Source organism: Scyliorhinus torazame, chromosome 27, assembly GCF_047496885.1.
Source record: "Scyliorhinus torazame isolate Kashiwa2021f chromosome 27, sScyTor2.1, whole genome shotgun sequence".
NCBI classification, from domain to species: domain Eukaryota; kingdom Metazoa; phylum Chordata; class Chondrichthyes; order Carcharhiniformes; family Scyliorhinidae; genus Scyliorhinus; species Scyliorhinus torazame.
In genome coordinates, this window is record NC_092733.1 from 6358136 (window position 1) to 6379430 (window position 21295).

General features: G+C 52.8%; 1 protein-coding gene across 3 annotated transcripts in view; it reads left to right on the top strand.

Moving 5' to 3' along the window:
- Positions 1-4043: 4043 nt before the first annotated feature.
- Positions 4044-21295, top strand: part of khsrp (KH-type splicing regulatory protein) — a 68342-nt gene continuing 51090 nt past the window's right edge. For 2 of the 3 annotated variants that reach the window (XM_072490856.1, XM_072490857.1), the window contains exon 1: positions 4045-4372. In XM_072490856.1, the coding sequence (XP_072346957.1) occupies positions 4247-4372 (126 nt within the window). In that variant the 5' untranslated portion in view covers positions 4045-4246. Of the gene's footprint in view, positions 4373-21295 lie in introns of all 3 variants that reach the window. The other variant, XM_072490859.1, reaches the window with a different exon arrangement.

Genomic DNA, 21295 nt, shown 5'->3' on the forward strand with positions numbered 1-21295 from the left:
TTGTAGTCTAATGGGTTAATTGGAAATGCTAGTGAGGGAGGATGAGCTGTGAGGAGGATGCAGAGATACTTCAGTGTGATTTGGACAAGTTGAGTGAGTGGGCAAATCAATGGCAGATGCAGTATAATTTGGATAAATGCGAGGTTTGGTAGCAAAAACGGGAAGGCAGACTATTATCTGAATGGCCATAAATTAGGGGAGTGGAATGTGCACCGAGACCTGCGTGCCCTTGTTCACTAGCCGCTCGCTGAAGGTAAGCATGCAGGTACAGCAGGCGGTAAGGAAGGCAAATAGTATGTTGACTTTCACAGCGAGAGGATTAGAGTACAGGAGCAGGGATGGCCTGCTGCAATTATACAGGGCCTTGATGAGGCCGCATCGGGAATATTGGGGTGGCACGGTAGCACTCCCCGTGTCTGCGTGGGTTTCCTCCGGGTGCTCCGGTTTCCTCCCACAGTCCAAAGATGTGCAGGTTAGGTGGATTGGCCACGCTAAATTGCTCTTAGCGTTGAAAAAGGTTAGCTGGGGTTATGGGTTACAGGGATAGGGTGGAGGTGTGGCCTTAGGTAGGGTGCTTTTTCCAAGGGCCAGTGCAGACGCGATGGGCCGAATGGCCTCTTTCTGCACTGTAATTACTACGATTCTATGACTCCTGGTTGGAATGGTCAACCTCCCTCAGAGGGAGGGGCATCACTGGCCTTGGTCGGTCCTCAGGCGCCTTTTCCACCTAGCTTTGGAGACTGTCCACGTGTTGGTTGGAGTCTTTTCCTTATACCTGCACCGTATACAAAACTGGTCCGGACCGTTTTATTATCGTTCCCGGAATCCATGATGCCCTGTCTGCAACATTCCGGACATAAATGGCGTCGCCTGCAACAAATTCTTGGTGGCTCACAATGTAGTCGTCATCATCCGGTGCACATCCATCCATTTGGAATGTGCATCTACTCTGAACAAGTATCTCGCCCCCTGAAAAGGCCCCGCGAAATCTACATGGAGGCGGGACCACGGCCAGCCCGGCCATTCCCACGGGTGAGGTGGAGCTGTCAGAATGAGCTTTTGGTGCTCCTGGCACCGTATGCACTGAGTACCCAATTATTTTTTTTCCAATTAAGGGGCAATTTAGCGTGGCCAATCCACCTACCCTGCACATCTTTGGGTTGTGGGGGCGAAACCCACGCAAACATGGGGAGAGTGTGTAAACTCCACACGGACAGTGACCCAGAGCCGGGATCGAACCTGGGAGCTGATGAGTGGCATGTCTGTTGCCTGATTGTAGACCTGAGGCCTAATCCAGCTGGGCCTGGTCCGGAGGAAATGGCACCCCCTGCAGCTCCACTTAATCCTTGTCACCAGTGAAGCAGTGACTGTCGAAAAGTTTCAATTTAATCTCCTTAATTTACACCTCCTACTCCCCAAAGGGTCTTCCCACGCCCAGCCCACATCCGAGCCGAGGTATGTATGTCCCAGGAACAAGGGGGTAGCCCCGCCCCACCTCACCTGGGTAAATCGTACTCAGGTGAGGCCACAGGGACTCTGAGGTTGCAGATCCCTGGGCCTCCTGTTGAGTTATAACATTAGGATTGCATTCGCTGCAGTTCAGAAGAGTGAAGAGGGATGTCATAGAAATTCTAACAGGACTAGACATGGTAGATGCAGGAAGGGGTGGCCAGAATCGGGGTCAGAGCCTGAGGATACGGGGTCGACTGTGGAATTCGTTACCGCAGAAAGTAATTGAGGCCAAAACATTGCATGTTTTGAAGAAGCAATTAGAGCACTTGTGGCGAAGCTGATCAAAGGCTATGGGGAGAACGCAGGATCAGGCTGTTGAGTTGGATGATCAGTCATGATCAGCATGAATGGCGGGGCAGGCTCGAAGCGCCGAATGGCCTCCTCCTGTTACTATTTTCTATGTTTCTATGACATAGACAGTGATGTATCTGTGATATCATTAGTCATGTGCTGGAGACGTGATACAGCAGAGGGGCAGCTCTCACTGAGGAGGTGTGCCCACTCAATGACCCACATGGTGCAAATCAACAACTTTTCAGTAAATACCCAAGTCGGGTTACAGTTTTACTTCACAAGATACAAGGCCTTGCATGTTCACCAAAGACGCATAACTGAAGTCTCTCATCCCAGCTACCATTCCAGTAAATTCCCTGCTCACCCTCTTGACATTCTTCTCAGATTTGGGACCCAATAGTTCACCTGGGACCTAACTAATGAGTTCAGAAAGGTTTAATTTGGCTTGTTTGCATTTGTACTCTATTTCTAAAGCCAAGTATGTTCTAATTGTGTTTAAACCTCAAGAATAATCCATTAGACCAAAAGAGCAGAATTAGACCATTCGGCTCATCGAGTCTACTCCACCATTTGATCATGGCTTTTATGTTTCTCATCCCCATTCTTCAGCCTTCTCCCCATAACCCCTGATTTCCTTATTAATCAAGAACCTATCTATCTCTGTCTTAAAGACACTCAGTGATTTGGCCTCCACAGCCTTCTGCGGCAAAGAGTTCCACAGATTCACCACCCTCTGGCTGAAGAAATTTCTCTTCATCTCAGTTTTCAAGGATCATCCCTTCAGTCTGAGGCTATGCCCTCGGGTTCTAGTCTCTCCAGGCCTCTCAGTATTCTGTAAGTTTCAGTGAGATCCCCCCTCATCCTTCTAAACTCCATCGGGCACAGACCCAGTGTTCGCAACCGCTTCTCATATGACAAGCCCTTCATTCCCGGATCATTCTTGTGAACCTCCTCTGGACCCTCTCCAAGGCCAGCACATCCTTCCTTAGATACAGGGCCCAAAACCGCTTATAATATTCCAAATGGGGTCTTAAACAACCTCTAGTTTGGCTCAATTAGCGAGACAGCTGGTTTGTGATTCAGAATGAAGTCCGCAATGCCGGTTCAATTCCCGTAACGGCTGAGGTTATTCATGAAGGCCCCGCCTTCTCAACCTTGCCCCACGCGTCAGGTGCGGTGATCCTCAGGTTAAATCATCACCAATCGCTCTCCCCCTCAAAGAGGAAAGCAGCCTATGGTCATCTGGGACTATGGCGACTTTACCTTTATACAGCAGTACATCCCTGCTCTTGTATTTTGGCCCTCTCGAAATGAATGCTAACATTGCATTTGCCTTCCTCACTGCCAACTGAACCTGCATGTTAACTTTAAGCGAATCCTAAACTTGGACTCCTCAGTCCTTCAGATTCCCAAAGCCTGTACTCATTTAGAAAATCTCAGCCTCTATCTATTCTTCCTACCTCACACGTTTCCACATAGTATTCCATCTGCCACTTCTTTGCCCACGCTCCTAGCTTGTCCCAAGTTCTTCTGCTGCCCCCCTGCTTCCTCAACACTACCTGTCCCTCTCCATGTGTTGGTATCATCTGCAAACTTAGCAACAATTCCCTCAGTTCTTTCTTCTAGATCTTTATGGTATGTAGGTGAATATTTGTGTTCTCAACACTGGCCCCTGCAGAACACCACTAGTCACCAGATGTCCCAATTGCCTGGGTCCAGTGAGCTGCTTCTGTACATTATCTTTGAATTCTTTTAAATTCAGTCATTCTCCTCACAGGAATTTTGTAGGGAATTGAACTTGTACATATTAGATATCACACGCAAACTGGAACTGTAGTGCCAAATGGCCGTTGTTCTCCTCACCTCCTTCCCTCCATTTTCCCACATGCTTCACTCAGGCAGCATGACCCTGCCGAACCACCTTCCGTCCTTCCCGGGAGTCCATTGGCTCGGCCGGCAGCCAATCCACCCTGGAGCTGGGGCGGCTAGTCCCGCCTTTCAGTGACGTCAGACGGGTCCCGCATTTCCATTGCAGCGCTCCACCGTCAATCATGCTGACGCGCTGAGCAGCTCCGCGTCCCCGTTGGCGGCCGGGGACGCCAATCATTTCGGATGCGGGTTCGGATTGGAGAGTTTGGACGTCCATCGGGGTGACGTCAGAGGGGGAGGCGACGCTCCCATTGGCGCAGCCGGACGTCAATCAGCGCGTGAGGTAATCGCGCCGCCCGACCGCCCGCCCCCTCCGTCTCTTGGTTCTGTCGAGGCGGGAGCGTTGGAAGCCATTACTGGGCCCAGGCCTGCGAGCGAGGGGATTGGAGCCGGCGGCAGCGTGCGAGGCCCAGGAGAGAGTGCGAGAGGCGCAGGCTCAATTCAGCGAGAACCGCGGATACAGCGCCCCCCCAGCCCAGCCACTCACTGCAGCGGCCGAGCCAGCTTCCAAATGGCGGAATTCGCGACGGCGGCGCCCCCGCACGCAGCGGGTGCCGGCGCGGCCGGGCCCGGGGCGGCCGGAGCCGCCTTCAAGAAGCCGGACGCTTTCGCGGACGCGGTGCAGCGCGCTCGGCAGGTCAGTCCCGGTGGGGCGGGGGCGGCTGAGGTGAGGCCGGGGGTGAGAGGATGGAGCCTGAGGGACTAGGCCGCGCCCGGGGCCCCGCATGCTCTTTCCGCGGTGGAGGCGGAGGATGTCTGGCGGTGACTGCAGAGGGGGGAGGCGCTTCCAGGTCAGCCTGAATAGTCTTTACACCCCCCCCCCCCCCACCTTGCAGCCCGGGGGGGGGGGGGCGGGTTGGGTGGAATCTTCACCAGAACAGATTTCCCCCCACTCACCACCCCCGCGCCCCCCACTCACCACCCCCGCGCCCCCCCCCACTCACCACCCCCCGCGCCCCCCCCCACTCACCACCCCCGCGCCCCCCCCCCACTCACCACCCCCGCGCCCCCCCCACTCACCACCCCCGCGCCCCCCCCACTCACCACCCCCGCGCCCCCCCCACTCACCAGCCCCGCGCCCCCCCCCACTCACCACCCCCGCGCCCCCCCCACTCACCACCCCCGCGCCCCCCCCCCACTCACCACCCCCGCGCCCCCCCCCCACTCACCACCCCCGCGCCCCCCCCCACTCACCACCCCCGCGCCCCCCCCCACTCACCACCCCTGCGCCCCCCCCCACTCACCACCCCTGCGCCCCCCCCCACTCACCACCCCCGCGCCCCCCCCACTCACCGCCCCCGCGCCCCCCCCACTCACCACCCCCGCGCCCCCCCCCACTCACCACCCCCGCGCCCCCCCCACTCACCACCCCCGCGCCCCCCCCACTCACCGCCCCCGCGCCCCCCCCCACTCACCACCCTCGCGCCCCCCCACTCACCACCCTTGTGCCCCCCCCACTCACCACCCCCGCGCCCCCCCCCACTCACCACCACCGCGCCCCCCCCCACTCACCACCCTCGTGCCCCCCCCCACTCACCACCCTCGTGCACCCCCCACTCACCACCCCCGTGCACCCCCCACTCACCACCCCCGTGCACCCCCCACTCACCACCCCCGTGCACCCCCCACTCACCACCCCAGTGCACCCCCCACTCACCACCCCCGCGCCCCCACTCACCACCCCCGCGCCCCCCCCACTCACCACCCCCGCGCCCCCCCCACTCACCACCCTCGCGCCCCCCCACTCACCACCCTCGAGCCCCCCCCACTCACCACCCTCGCGCCCACCCCACTCACCACCCTCGTGCCCCCCCCACTCACCACCCTCGTGCCCCCCCCACTCACCACCCCCACTCACCACCCCCGCGCCCCCCCCCCACTCACCACCCTCGCGCCCCCCCCACTCACCACCCTCGTGCCCCCCCCACTCACCACCCTCGTGCCCCCCCCGCGCCACCCCCGCGCCCCCCACTCGCCACCCCCCGCGCCCCCCACTCGCCACCCCCGCGCCCCCGTTCACCACCCCCGCTCGCCACTCCCCCGCCCCCCTCACTCGCCACTCCCGCGCCCCCCCCCACTCGCCACTCCCGCGCCCCCCCCCACTCACCAACCCCGCGCCCCCCCCACTCACCACCCTCGCGCCCCCCCACTCACCACCCTCGCGCCCCCCCCCACTCACCACCCTCGCGCCCCCCCCCACTCACCACCCTCGTGCCCCCCCCCACTCACCACCCTCGTGCCCCCCCGACTCACCACCCCCACTCACCACCCTCGCGCCCCCCCCACTCACCACCCTCGCGCCCCCCCCACTCACCACCCTCGCGCCCCCCCCCACTCACCACCCTCGCGCCCCCCCCACTCACCACCCTCGTGCCCCCCCACTCACCACCCTCGCTCCCCCCCCGCTCGCCACCCCCGCGCCCCCCCGCTCGCCACCCCCCGCGCCCCCCAGCTCGCCACCCCCCGCGCTCGCCACCCCCGCGCCCCCGTTCACCACCCCCGCTCGCCACTCCCGCGCCCCCCTCACTCGCCACTCCCGCGCCCCCCCCCACTCGCCACTCCCGCGCCCCCCCCCACTCGCCACCCCCGCGCCCCCCCCCACTCGCCACCCCCGCGCCCCCCCCCACTCGCCACCCCCGCGCCCCCCCCCACTCGCCACCCCCGCCCCCCCCCACTCGCCACCCCCTCTCGCCACCCCCGCGCCCCCCCACTCGCCACCCCCGCGCCCCCCCACTCGCCACCCCCCGCGCCCCCCCACTCGCCACCCCCGCGCCCCCCCACTCGCCACCCCCGCGCCCCCCCACTCGCCACCCCCGCGCCCCCCCCACTCGCCACCCCCGCGCCCCCCCCACTCGCCACCCCCGCGCCCCCCCACTCGCCACCCCCGCGCCCCCCCACTCGCCACCCCCGCGCCCCCCCACTCGCCACCCCCGCGCCCCCCCACTCGCCACCCCCGCGCCCCCCCACTCGCCACCCCCGCGCCCCCCCACTCGCCACCCCCCGCGCCCCCCCCGCTCACCACCCCCGCGCCCCCCCCGCTCGCCACCCCCGCGCCCCCCCACTCGCCACCCCCGCGCCCCCCCACTCGCCACCCCCGCGCCCCCCCCACTCGCCACCCCCCGCGCCCCCCCACTCGCCACCCCCGCGCCCCCCCACTCGCCACCCCCGCGCCCCCCCACTCGCCACCCCCGCGCCCCCCCACTCGCCACCCCCCGCGCCCCCCCACTCGCCACCCCCGCGCCCCCCCACTCGCCACCCCCGCGCCCCCCCACTCGCCACCCCCCGCGCCCCCCCACTCGCCACCCCCGCGCCCCCCCACTCGCCACCCCCGCGCCCACCCACTCGCCACCCCCGCGCCCCCCCACTCGCCACCCCCGCGCCCCCCCACTCGCCACCCCCGCGCCCCCCCACTCGCCACCCCCGCGCCCCCCCACTCGCCACCCCCGCGCCCCCCCACTCGCCACCCCCGCGCCCCCCCACTCGCCACCCCCGCGCCCCCCCACTCGCCACCCCCGCGCCCCCCACTCGCCACCCCCCGCGCCCCCCCACTCGCCACCCCCGCGCCCCCCCACTCGCCACCCCCGCGCCCCCCCACTCGCCACCCCCCGCGCCCCCCCACTCGCCACCCCCGCGCCCCCCCACTCGCCACCCCCGCGCCCCCCCACTCGCCACCCCCCGCGCCCCCCCACTCGCCCCCCCCCGCGCCCCCCCCACTCGCCGCCCCCGCGCCCCCCCCACTCGCCGCCCCCGCGCCCCCCCACTCGCCGCCCCCCGCGCCCCCCCACTCGCCGCCCCCGCACCCCCCCACTCGCCGCCCCCGCTCGCCACCCCCGCGCCCCCCCCCGCTCGCCACCCCCGCCCCCCCCCCACCACTCATCACCCCCACTCACCACCCCCATGGCTTCCTTCAACTCCCCCCACATGGCCCCTACAACTCCCCCAACATGGCCCCTACAACCCCCCAACATGGCCCCCCACACTTCCTCTCTTCCCACCCCCTCGTGTCTCCATAACCCCCCGCCACCCCAATGGTTCCCCACATGAGCCCCCCACCCCCATGGCCTGCACCTCTCCTGAGCTTCTGCACCAACCCCCCCCCCCCAAATATTCCTGAGTGCCTGTGCCATACCCTTCTCTCCTCTGAATGCCTGTGCCAGCCACCCCCATGGCCCACACAAACTCCCCAGAGTGCCCGTGCCAGCCCTCCCAGCTCCCCCGAGTGCCTGCACCAACAGACTCCCAACCACTATGGCCCGCAACAGCCCCTAACCTGTCTCCCATCTAATTTCCAATTGAGTGGGACTGTATTCCCAAAGTAATTTGAGTCCAGTTTCCTAATGATAAAAGCATATGACTGGGGATGCTGGAATCTGAAGCAAAAACAGAAAATACTGGACAATCACAGCAGGTCTAACAGGATCTGTGGAGAGGGAAGAGAGCTAAAATTGAGACTGGGTGTGGCGTCCAGGGACAAAGATGTCCACACTCGAAACGTTAGATCCCTTCTTTCTCCGCGGATGCTGTCAGACCTGCTGTTGATGTCCAGTATTTTCGGTTTTTGTTCCAGTTTCCTATTGAGAATGGGACTGCATTCACAAAGTAACTGTCTCCAGTAGTTTCCTATTGCGAACGGGACTGCATTCACAAAGTAACCTATCTTCAGTACAGCTGGAAATTATTGTATTTTTGTTCTGGGTTGGGATGTATAATTCCTGTGTTTAACAGAAATGCACCAGTTCCATAATGCACTGAATTAAAATGTACTCCACCTGCAAGACTGCATCATAGAATGTCTACAGTGCCAAAGGAAACCATTCCGCCCATCAAGTCTGCACCGACCCTGTGAAAGAGCATTCGTCCAAGACCCACTCCCCTGCCCGATTCCCGTAACCCCCTAACCTGCACATCCATGTGCACTTGGCGGCAATTTAGCATGGCCAATCCATCTAACCTGCACATCTTTCACCTGGGAAAACATGGGGAGAACGTACACACATCTTCATTTCCTAAACATTGTGGTAAACTGGTGAATTTTGAGCAGGAAATGCTGAACTGTATTGTTTATGCCTGTAAACTTTAGAGATGTGCTGTATTTTTCTACATATTGGATAATTTTGTTTGAGGTGAAATGTTAATAGAGAAAGAGTTGAACTCGTTTGTACCAAGGGCACGGATGTGTTGGATATGATATTGAGTGAGCATGCATTTACTCAGAGTCTAATAGCTGAATAGAAGCCTAATATTAAGTATTTTCATATCTCCTCAACTGCAACATTTTGGTACCAGAAACTCAAATTGTGGACAATACTGTGGGTTTATGCTGACCAGAAACTGGACAGTGCCCAGTTTAACCTCAATTTCTCTAGGACATGGGGAGACAGGTCATTACTGGGTTTGAGGTCAAAGAGCAGACAGTGCACTGCAGTCTACTTCAATTCTCAAGTTTTACAGTTTTGTAGCAGTCTTTTTTTCTTGCAAGTCTTAAGTGCACTGACTATTTAGAAGTTGTTGGATAGCATTAAAGGAGTGTAGTCGCGTGATAGTTTTGATCAGTGGTGAGGTAATGGATTTTGTTTTAATGTGATGCTTTCTAGAACGGAAAGGCACCCAATAATACGGTTGTCCACTTCCATACTTTTGCGTGTGAAGGGACATTTTGCGAAGCAGATGAGAATCGCTGACCGAGCTGGGATCACTGCTCGGTCAGTAATGGGAGAAGTTCGAGCCCAAAGCCTCTGGGTCTCAACAGGTTGTGCTGCATAAGTTTTGTGATCCTGTTTTGGGGTTTTGAAATGGGGAAGGGAGGAGGTTGTCTGTTTTTTCTATGTGGTGAAGGAAAGGAGCAAAGCTGAAAGGACAGAACTGACCCAGAGAACTTTGGTACTGAAGGAAAGGAGCAGGTGACTGACATTTTTGATCTGAAATTGTCCGCGGTATGGAGCAGCGCAAGGCACAATATTAGAATGTTCCCTATTCTGCTCCTCCCTAAATTTGCTCAGTGAAGGCTTTAACAGGCGGTATTTTTCCTGCTTTTAGCCATTCCACCAATTTTATGGTTATATTTGCAGGCTGAATTTTAAAAAAATTGTGATGTGGGTGTCGCTGGCTCAGCGAACTTTGTGCCCATCCCTAGTTGCCCTCGAGAAGTTGGTGGTGATTGGCTGTTTTGAACCACTGTGGCTACACCAACAGGACTGTTTGACAAAGCAAAAGTGAAAGCCTCGGTCCATGCCACATGGTCTGTCCGGTTTCATGCTTTTCATTTTCTTTGTAGTGGTTGGATACAACTGAGGGGCTGGTTTAGCACAGGGCTAAATTGTTGGCTTTGAAATCAGACCAAGGCAGGCCAGTAACAGCCCGTAGCAGCCTCCCCGAACAGGCGCCGGAATGTGGCGACTAGGGGCTTTTCACAGTAACTTCATTTGAAGCCTACTTGTGACAATAAGCGATTTTCATTTCATTTCAGCAGCATGGTTCAATTCCCGTACCAGCCTCCCCAAACAGGTGCCGGAATGTGGCGACTAGGGGCTTTTCACAGTAACTTCATTTGAAGCCTACTTGTGACATGCGATTTTCATTCTTGTGTGTCTGGAGTCACGTTGGCAAGGTAACAATGGCAGATTTCCCTCCAGGTTTCTACAACAATCAACAATGGATCCATGGCCATCATTACACTATTAATTACAGATTTTAAAATTGAATTTCAATTCCACCATCTGCGAGAGATTGAGATTGGAACCCGAGTCTCCAGAACATTACCCTGGGTCTCCAGATTCCTCGTCCAACGACAATATCACTAACGCCACCGCCTCCCCTGATAGTGACCGGTCTGGGCCTTGCATGTCAGGAAAGATTCTGACCTTGAAGGGATACAGCCCAAATTCGCCGGGATCATGTGTGGCGCATGAGGACAGATTGCAGAAATTTGGCTTTTATTCCCGTGACTGCGCGAGGGGAAGAGATTCAATAATCAAGGATTCTTATGTGATTTGGCAGAGTAAATGAAGAGATTATTGACTCTGGAGGAGTTTAAAATAGATAGGTACAATAGATTTCAGTGAATCAGGGATCGCTTCTCACAGCTAAATGAAACCTGAGGCCCTATCTCACTCAAGATTTTGGATGCTGCAGATCACTGAAAATTTTCAAGACTTGTCGATCAGGTTTTGTTGTTTAAGGGATGAGACAAACATGAGTCAATAGAAAAGAGATCAACCATGGGGGTCAGATTCCCGTCCCCGTAAATCCAGGAACGGTGCAGAAATGACGTGTTAATGAATTGTGTAACTGATCGTGTAGCTCCCTCCTTTTTCTGAAAATTGGTACCTCTTCAGAGGCTTCTGAATCCTTGCAGGGGTGCCGTTGCTGATCCGATGTGACGTGCAGTTTAGCGACAAAGACCTTCTTAGCCGAACCATGCCCTGTCCTCCTCTGCCATCTTTGTACTCTTCCAAAAGGCGACGTTGGCTATCGGTTAAGAGTCGGAATGATTGCTGTCCCATATCTCCTCATTCCAGCTGGGAGTGTTAGTGACACTTGTGGACCGAGCGAGATCAGCACTGATCAATATATCCTAACCACTGAGCCTCCAGTCAGGTAGACAATAACCTGATTGAGGCAAACTCACTCCCAAAAATGTTAAACATTGTTCTGGAAGTTAGTGAATCTATGTTTAAACAATGGGACCGACCAGTATTAGGAGTTTATGGGACATTTAATGCTGGTTTCGTCTTCCCCAACTGATGCAGGATATCAAGACTGAAGAAGTGCGATTTGACGCATTTACTGCTGCAAATACCCAGAAGTAGAGAATAGTTTGCACTTTACCATATGGTTTCTTTGTTATAAGCTGAGAAAGTGCATCTTGCCTTAACGTGATGTGTTTGGTGCTCTTGTGATGGAATTGCCTCACTGGCTCTGGTGCCAACATGTCTCATTGCATGGCCAGTCTTTGAGCATTTGCCCCATCAAGCTCTCTCTTTTCACAGGCCAACTTTATTCACCTTGTGATCGCTTTTCCATGTCAAGCTATCAATGTTCCCAGCAGTTCAGGAATCAGCATATTTTGCACAGTGTTCAGTTTATTTACAACCCTCCGCAATGGATGCGTTCATTGATCTTTTTTTTTTTGTAAATTCATTTAATTACTCGGGTGGGGGGAGATGCAATAAAATCCATGAACAAAGGTGAGTGTTGAGCTATTCAGTTACTTTTGGACCATTACCTGAACAGGTGCTTTCCTCACTGAGCTCCTCCTTCACTCTGTCTTTTTGTGGGTTAGCAGTCAGTGTCCCAAGCATTTGAATTGTGCCTGTCTGCCATTGGGACAAATTTCCCCACTCTGATCACAGTCTGGGGACGTTAGCACTGGACCATATGTTAGATTTATCCACAGTCATCGGTGGGCCCAGATTTGGAGAGAGACTTAACCATTGAAGTATCACCGGAATGAATAATAATGATCTTTATTATTGCCACAAGTAGGCTTACATTAACACTGCAATGATGTTACTGCGAAACGCCCCTAGTCGCCACACTCTGGCGCCTATTCGGGTACATGGAGGGAGAATTCAGAATGTCCAATTTGCCGAACAACACGTCTTTCAGGACTTGTCGGAGGAAACAGGAGCACCCGGAGGAAACCCACGCAGACTCGGGAAGAACGTGCAGACTCTACACAGACTGGCCCAAGAAGGGAATCGAACCCAGGACCCTGGCACTGTGAAGCAACAGTGTTAACCACTGTGTTACCGTGAATACTGTTCCAGGCTCCTCCTGAGAGCTTTATGCCTCCAGTGAGGCAAATCAGTTCCTGGAGGAGAAGGATCTGTGTTTGTCTCACTGCTCTCAGTTATAAAGCTGTGGAGCAACAACAGCTTGCTTTTATATGGTGTTGATGAAGTAGTAACGATCCCTCAGTGCTTTGCAGGAGTGTTTTTAAATGGGGGAAATTTAGGATTGTGGTGGAAACTAAAATCACAGTTCAGGTGATGGAATACTCTTCTTGCCTGGATGAGTTCACCTCCAATAACACAACGCTTGAAAAGCATACTGCCCAGAACAAAGCAGCCCGCTTGATCAATGTCCCATCCACTTGACAGTACCACTGACGCCACCGCCTCCCCATCTTAAACATTTGCTCCCTCCACCACTGACGCACAGTAGCAGCTGTGTACCGTCTACAAGGTGCACAGTAGTGACTCACCAAGGCTCCTGTGACAGCATCTTCAACAGCCATGACTTCTACCACCCAGAAGGCCTTGGGCGGCAGATGTATTGGAATACCACCACCTGGAAGTTCCCTCCAAGCCACACACCGCCCTGACTTGGAAATATATTGTCGTTCGTTCACCGTTGCTGGGTCAAAATCCTGGAGCTCCCTCCTTAACCACATCGACTGCAGCGGTTCAACAGCACAGCTCACCCCCACCTTCTCTGGGGCAATTGGGGGGGTGCCATAAATGCTGGCCGTGGGCAGATTCCTTGAACACAATTTTGTCAAAAGGGCTACCCTGCAAAAGGAGAGATGGAGTGTTCCTTTCCCAATATTTGCTTTCTGGACTGTCTGGTTTATCATTTCTTCCCACAACCACCCCCTTATTGCACTATTGGTAGCTGCACCTTCAATTCCCTCAGCCCCATTCTTTGGCCTTCTCACCATCAATCCTTCAGCTGTGACCTGTTCCCTTTAAGATCACTTCTTTGTCCATGCCTTTACTTACTCAGTCATTTTTTTTTTGGGGGGGGGGGGGGCGTCAACTCTTGTCTGTGGATGTGCTGTGTGTTGAGGATGTTGGTTGTGTCCACTTTGTTTTTGTCTTGTTGTTTCTGGTGTCTGATTGCTGAGAAATTTTAGTTGTCACCTGTTACTTGTCTGCTTTTGTTGGGAGTGAGTCCACTTGGCACTTGCCATGTATGGCATTCTGAGCACAATCATGCATCGCACCAGGCCATCAGTAGGCACTTCAGAATGATCTGGTCTTGGCTGCCGAATGTGGGATTTAAGTTTAACACTAGAAAGCATTTCCAAGTCTCTCTCTGCCTTGTGCGCAGTGGTATAATCACATTGAACCAAGCTTTCGGTATTCTTGTTTTAAAAGGATGCTATTTGCCTTCCCTGCCCCAACAGAGGTACTGGAAGTGTGTGCCACTTTGAAGATATGCTTGCATTGGAGGCGGTGCAGAAAGTTTCACTAAATGTGCCCCTTGTGTGATGGGTGTTTTCTTATGATGGGCTGATTAAATTGGCGCTATTTTCTCTGGAGTTGAGAATAATGAGAGGCGCGCTTATTGAAAATTAAAGATTCTGTCGGGGCTTGTTTCCGCTGGTCGGGAATCTAAAACATGGGGGAACAGTGTCAGGATTAAGGGGCTGATCATTTAGGACTGAGATGAGGGAGAAATTACTTCACTTAAAAAGTTGTGAATCTTTGCCGTTATCTGCCCCAGAAGGATGTGAGTGCTGCATCATTGAATACATTTAAGATTGCGATAGACAGATTTTTGGTGTCTCAAGGAGTAGGGGGAACGGGTAGGGAAGTGGCCCAAGATCAAGCATCATATTGAATGGTGAGCAAGCTCAAAGTCATGAGGTTTACTGCTGCTCATAGGTGTTTACTCCCTTCTCTCACCGAACCCAGGAGGGAAACCGAAGCAACCCCCTCTATCAACAACTCAACTACTTCAAGGCAAACTGGAATGGGAACTGGGGTGCTGCAGTCAACGTTAATTGGCACCTCTATATGTGAACTGAAAATCAGTCAGTGAATGTTCAAGTCCACATTGTTGGACTGTGGAGCACACCGGTTTTGACAGACATGTACGATTGAATAACCTGCTGACATACACTGTCTCAGTAGAAGCTGACATCAAACCCCCACAACCTGTCTCTCAGTGAAGCTGGGCCACAAGTGTCACCTTGCATGACCAGCCGAAGAAGGTAGCTGCCAAAACAAGGGTCAGCCTCGTTCAGGAGCTGGTGAATGCAAGCTGGAAAGTATCTGTGAATGTTGACAGACCGATGGCCCTTGTGTGCTCTTTCTATTTGAATCCCAATTTGGACCAGAAGTAGCCACTCGTGATGTCCATTGAATGTTGCAACTTGTACTATCATTCGAGTCATTTGCAACACTTGGTTGTGCATGCCATCACACAGCACTCTCCTGCCCATTCACTGTGATGCTATAACTCTGACGGAAGAAAACTAATATCTCTGGGTGTTGGGGCCTCAAGGCCCCTCGTGTTTCAAATTGCGGAAGCACTTTTGGACTGATGTGCTTCGCACTGAAGCTTCAAACCTGACAAAGCTTGGACAGGTAATTGGAGTTCAATCACAAACTATCATCGCATGAACCCAGTCCAGGTGTTACCTGGCTTCACTTTTCCATGACTCATGATAGGCGATGCACAAAAAATAACCGTGCCAATTTGAGAGTGGTCACCACGAGCAAACCATGTACCATCCAACACGTTGTTGCCTAAAGTGACACTAATACCAATTGCAGTTATATGGCTATCATCTCAGCGTTAAACTACAGTGGACCTAGATCAACTGTAAGGAAGAGAGAAGGCTATCTTGACTGGCAGTGGGCACAGGTGGAACCTGGCATGTTCAGGAAAGGAGGGGAGAAGATTGGAAATATAAATGTCAAACCAGTGGTGGCATGCTGGGGATCGGGTATTGACCAGAGTGAGATGTGAAAGGTCATAGAGGGTAACGACAGTACATTGTGTAAATTCTCTGCGTCAGTGTCCGTTTAACCATGTGCCTCGATTGGATCGGTTAATCTTTTGGCGCAAAACATATTGTACCACTTTCCCCCCTTTGATCTCTCGTTCCGATGTGAGAAATACCTTTAACAAATAAATTGAGTACCCAATAATTTTGTTTCCAATTAAGGGATAATTTAGCGTGGCCACTCCACCAACCCGGCACATCTTTTCTTTGGGTTGTGGGGGTGAGACCCACACAGGGAGAATGTGAGAAATAGATGTTTGCCCTACATATTTTCTCCCTTCAAGGGTGGAGCGTCCAAGAAAAATATTTGTGGTTCCCTTCCCATTTCAATTGAGTGGAATTATGCCGTATGATCTGAGATTTGTCACACCTTGCAGTATCCTATTTAGAACTATGGAAGCGGGATACATTCTAGCTTCCTCAAGGGTCACTTGCTGATTTATTTGTACCAACCAGAGTGAAATGAAAATCACTTATTGTCACAAGTAGGCTTCAATGAAGTTACTGTGAAAATCCCCTAGTCGCCACATTCCGGCGCCTGTTCGGGGAGGCTGTTACGGGAATTGAACCGTGCTGCTGGCCTGCCTGGGTCTGCTTTCAAAGCCAGCGATTTAGCCCTGTGCTAAACCAGAGTGCAAACTTGAAAAGGCTTCTTGATGGAGCAAGTTGCTGTTACTTAAAGTTAGTTGGTGTTCGGAACTTCAGAAAATCATTCCCTGCACATCGATAGTGTTTTCAGATGCATGATTGAAGAAAACTAACAGTTCCTCCTGTACAGTTAGCACGGAGGGATGCCACTCTGATACCACTCGCATGTAAATTAGCACAAGAAAAATTATGACTTTATAGGGAGCATTCTACGATGCTGTAAATAAGGAAAGCATTGATTGGGTTGCTTACGAATTAGAGTGGCTGCACTTGAGGGCGGGGATATTTTTCAGTTAACCATGAATCGTGGCTCCTCCCTTGGAATTTTTCTTTCTTGTTGGTTGTATCTGTTCTGTGCATTAGGAAATATCCATTTAAATGACTGCCATAGCATCTCTATTGTCTTATCCCGTAGCCTCATTTGCCACTTCACTGAGCTAGTTCTACTTTCATGCCCTCACAATTGCCTTTCTTTATGTTTAAAATTTTAGTCTTGGATCCACTCCTCTCTCTCAAACTGAATGTAAAATTTGTTCCGATACTTGTGTCTTCACTGTGAGGACTATTTTGTTGCGCAATACCAGGCCTTGTGTAGTTGTACGAAACTATTCCAGAAAAGTTGTAGAAACTACTGAACTGGCTACCTTTACCCGTCTGATTTTGTAAAAATCGACAAAGATTGGCGCCCCTTGTGATTATTGCCATACCTTTTTGACAAGCTTACATTATTTCTTCCTCTTTTAAATTTTAGAGGACCCAATTTTTTTTCTCCAATTAGGGGCAATTTAGCGTGGCCAATCCACCTACCCTGCACATATTGTTTGGTTGTGGGGGTGAAACCCACGCAGACACGGGGAGAATGTGCAAACTCCACACGGACAGTGACCCAGAGCCGGGATCGAACCCTGGTCTTTGGCGCCGTGGGGCAGCAGTGCTAACCACCGTGCCACCCATTATTTCTTCCTTTATAGCCTCCCTCAAGTGACTTCTTTATGGTTTCTCATCTTTGCCCAAACCGCTTCCACCTGGAACCTGGCTGTGCAGAGTTTGATTGTGCTCTGCCATTCTAATACTCACCAAGTCCACTTTGCTGCCTTCTCTCCGTAACCCTCCATTCCCCCCACTGATTTAAAAACCTGTCTATCTCAGCCTTGAAAATGTTCAAGGTCTTGGCCTCCACCGCTTCCTGGAGTAAAAATTCCAGCAGTTCACCACTCCGAGAGGAAATTCTTCCCCAAATCTGTCTCAAATGATAACTCCCTTAGTCTGCGACTATGTCCTCTGGCTCTACACTCTCCCATGAGTGGAAATATTCTCCCAACATTTACCCTGTCTGAACCCCTAAGAATCTTATGTTTCAATCAGATCACCTCTCGCTCTTTAGAACTCCAAGGAGCACAGACCCAACCTGTTTAATCTTTCTTCATGTGGCAGTCCCTCCATACCTGGGATCGTCCGAGTAAACCTGTACTGTCTCCAATGATGTATCTTTCCTAAATAATGGGACCAAAACGGTGTTCACTTTTTTTTTAATGTGGTATCACCGGTACCTTGTACAGTTGCAGCAATGCCTCTACTGAAAAAATTTTTTTTAGAGTACCCAATTCATTTTTTTGCCAATTAAGGGGTAATTTAGCGTAGCCAATCCACCTACCCTGCACGTCTTTGGGTTGTGGGGGCGAAACCCACGCAAACACGGGGAGAATGTGCAAACTCCACACGGACAGTGACCCAGAGCCGGGATCGAACCTGGGACCTCGGCGCCATGAGGCAGCAGGGCTAACCCACTGTGCTGCCCGCAACGCCTCTACTTTTATGCTTCAACTGCTTTGAAACAAAAGTCAGCATTCAATTTGCCTTCCCGATTTCCTTCTGCATCTTGGCTTTGCGGCTGGTGAAAGGGAAAACAGAATAGATGTGTTTGATTCTGCTGTTTGTCCATTAGCTGGTAAAATAATCCAGCGAGGGGTAACTGTAGCACAGTGGTTAGCACCATTGCTTCACAGCTCCAGGGTCCTGGGTTCAATTCCTGCTTGGGTGACTGTCTGTGCAGAGTCTACATGTTCTCCCCATGTCTGCGTGGGTTTCCTCCCGGTGCTCCGGTTTCCTCCCACAAGTCCCGAAAGGTGACTTGGACATTCTGAATTCTCCCTCTGTGTACCCGAACAGGTGCCGGAATGTGGCGACTAGGGGATTTTCACAGTAACTTCATTGCAGTGTTAATGTAAGCCTACTTGTGACAGTAATAATAATAAAGATTATTATTATTATTAAGGAAGCATGTTTTTCTTTGTATTTAGTGTGTGGATTGATTATTTTTCCTGAACCTGTGACCAGCAAGTTTCTAGTTTCTCCTGTCGCTGGGACCAGAATGAGAATTTGGAAACCTTTATTAATCTCTGTTTACGTTGCTTTGGGGGAAGTCGGGAATTTGGAATGTGATCTTGACTTTTGGCAGTGCCTGTGCTTCTTCCCTCCATGTGTGTTGATGCTTGCTCTGGTGTTGTGCCATGTGTGGTTATTGATCGAGTGTTATATCCCTGCCCTCAAGTGCAGCCATTTTACATGCTTTCGGAGTGAGTGCATCAAACTGTTTGGTCCCTGGAGGTGTATTAGTTTATTTGATCCTAAACTAGCCAGATAATACGTCTTGTATATTTCGAGCAGCAAGTGGAGATCAGAGATGGAAAATCTTTGTTTTCCGCTCTTTCCACCCCCCCACATTTGTTGGATCTTTTTAAAATCTGTATCTAAAGGCAGCAACTGTTGCTGTGCTACGGTTTTGTCTGATGAACCTTAAAGATTAGCGAAAGGAAATATTTTAGAATTTTTTTTTACAGTCAAGAACAATGGATACTTATAGTTGGTATTTCATTCAGTGTAGACTTGGGTAGGGTGCTTTTTACAAGGGCGTTGCAGACTCGATGGGCCGAATGGCCGCCTTCTGCACTGTAAATTCTATGATAACTTATGGGTAATTACCTTTAGAGATGACAGTGAATGTGTTGCCTTGAAATGTACCCAACGTTGCATGGTGCCTCCATTCTGATACAGCACAACCTAATGCTGTTTGAATTGCCATCTCTTCCTAGTTGCTGTGTGAATGATGGGCTGAGGGTGTAAATATTTGATACACGATCGACTATTACACTCATTTATTTTAATCATTCATGGGGTCTGGGTGTCATTGGCTATGCCAGCTTTTTCCCTTGAGAAGATGGTGGTTAGCTACCTTCTTGAACTGCTGCAGTCCATGTGCTGTTAGGGAGTGAGTTCTAGGACTTTGACCCAGTGACCGTGAAGGAATGGCGATAACATTTCTAAGTCGGGAGAGTGAGTGACTTGGACTGGTACTTCCAGGTGGTGGTGTTCCCATGTGTGTGTTGCGCCTGACCTTAATGGTAGCGGTCATGCGTTGAGAAATTGCTGCCAAAGGAGCCTTGGTGAGCTCTTGCAATGCATCTTGTAGCTGGTACTCCATGGTGGAGGGAGTGAATGTTTGTGGATGGGTTGCCAATCAAGCCAGCTGCTTTGCACTGGAAGACGTCAAGCTTCTTGAGTGTTGTTTGAGCGGCACCCATCCAGGCAAATGGAGAGTGTTCCATCGCACTCCTGACGTGTGTCTTGAGGAATTGAGAGGTGAGTTACTCGCCACAAGATTCCAAGCCTTTGACCTGCTGTGGTAGCCACAGTATTTATGTGGTTATGTCTGTTGCGGGTCAGTGGAAATGCCGGGGATTCACCGATGGTTATGCCAGTGGATGATATGGGACAATAGTTAGATTCTTTTGTCGGGGCTAGTCATTGCCAGGCACTTGTTTGGTGTGAATGGTACTTACCACTTGTCAGCCCATGTCTTGGAGATGGACTGCTTCAGTATCTGATGATTCGTGAATGGTGCTGTACATTGTGCAATTATCATCGAACATTGTATTTCTGACCTTATGATGGAGGGGTGGCCATTGATGAAGCAGCTGGGGATGGATGGCACGGTGGTTAGCACTGCTGCCTCACAGCGCCAGGGACTCTGGTTCGATTCCGACCTCGGGTGACTGTGTGGAGTTTGTGCATTCTCCTCGTGTCTACGTGGGTTTCCTCCCATAATCCAAAGATGTGCAGGCTAGGTAGATTGGCCATGCTAAGAATTTGCCCATTAGGATGGGGTGCAGGAATAGGGTAGGGGGATTGGTGGTCTTTTGAAAGGTCAGTGCAGGCTCTGGGCCGGATGGCCTCCTGCTCTGTGGGGATTCTATGGTTGAGCCAGGACACCACCGTGTAAAATTGCTGCAGTGATGTTCTGGAACTGAGATGATTGATCTCTAACAAGCACAACCATCTCCCTTTGTGCCAGGTATGACTCCAACCAGCGGAGAGTTTTCCACCTGATGAACATTGACTCCAGTTTTCCTCAGGCTCCATGATGCCATACGCAATCCAATGCGGCCTTGGTGTCGAGGACAGTCGATCGCAGCTCACCTCTGGAGTTCAACCATGTTTGAACCAAGGCTGTAATGAGGTCTGGAGCTGAATGGTCCTGGCGGAACCCAAATTGAGCAACCCTGGCGGATCCCAAACTGCGTGTCTGAGCACATTATTGCTCAGCAAGTGCTGCTTAATAGTACTATTAATGACCCCTTCCATCTGATAAACAAGACCAGAAATGAGGCTGTAATTGATTGGGTTGGATTAGTCCTGCTTTTTGTGCGTAGGACAGAGTGGGGAAATTTTCTACATTGCTAGGTGGATGTCAGCGTTTTAGCTGTACTGGAACAACTTGGCTTGGGTCACGGCAAGTTCTCGAGAAGAAGCCTTCCTATTGCTGGAACATTGTTGCCACCGATACCTGTTTCAGTGTCCAGTGCCTTTGGTCGTTTCTTCATGTCACTTAGAGTAAATCCCTCAGTACTTCTGGCTGAAGATAGTTGTGACTATTTCAGCCTTATTTTTTGCACTTGAGGTGTGGATGGCATATCGGTGGAGCCTCCTTCCCCAGTGAGTTTAATTGTCTATCACCAATCTTGGCTCGATGTGGCAGGACTGCAGAGCTTAGATCTGACCCGTATCGCATAGCTCTGTCCATCACTTGCTGCTTGTGCTGTTTGGCACGCAAGTAGTCCTGTGTTGTAGCTTCACCAGGTTTGCACCTCACTTTTAGGTGTGCCTGGGGCAGCACAG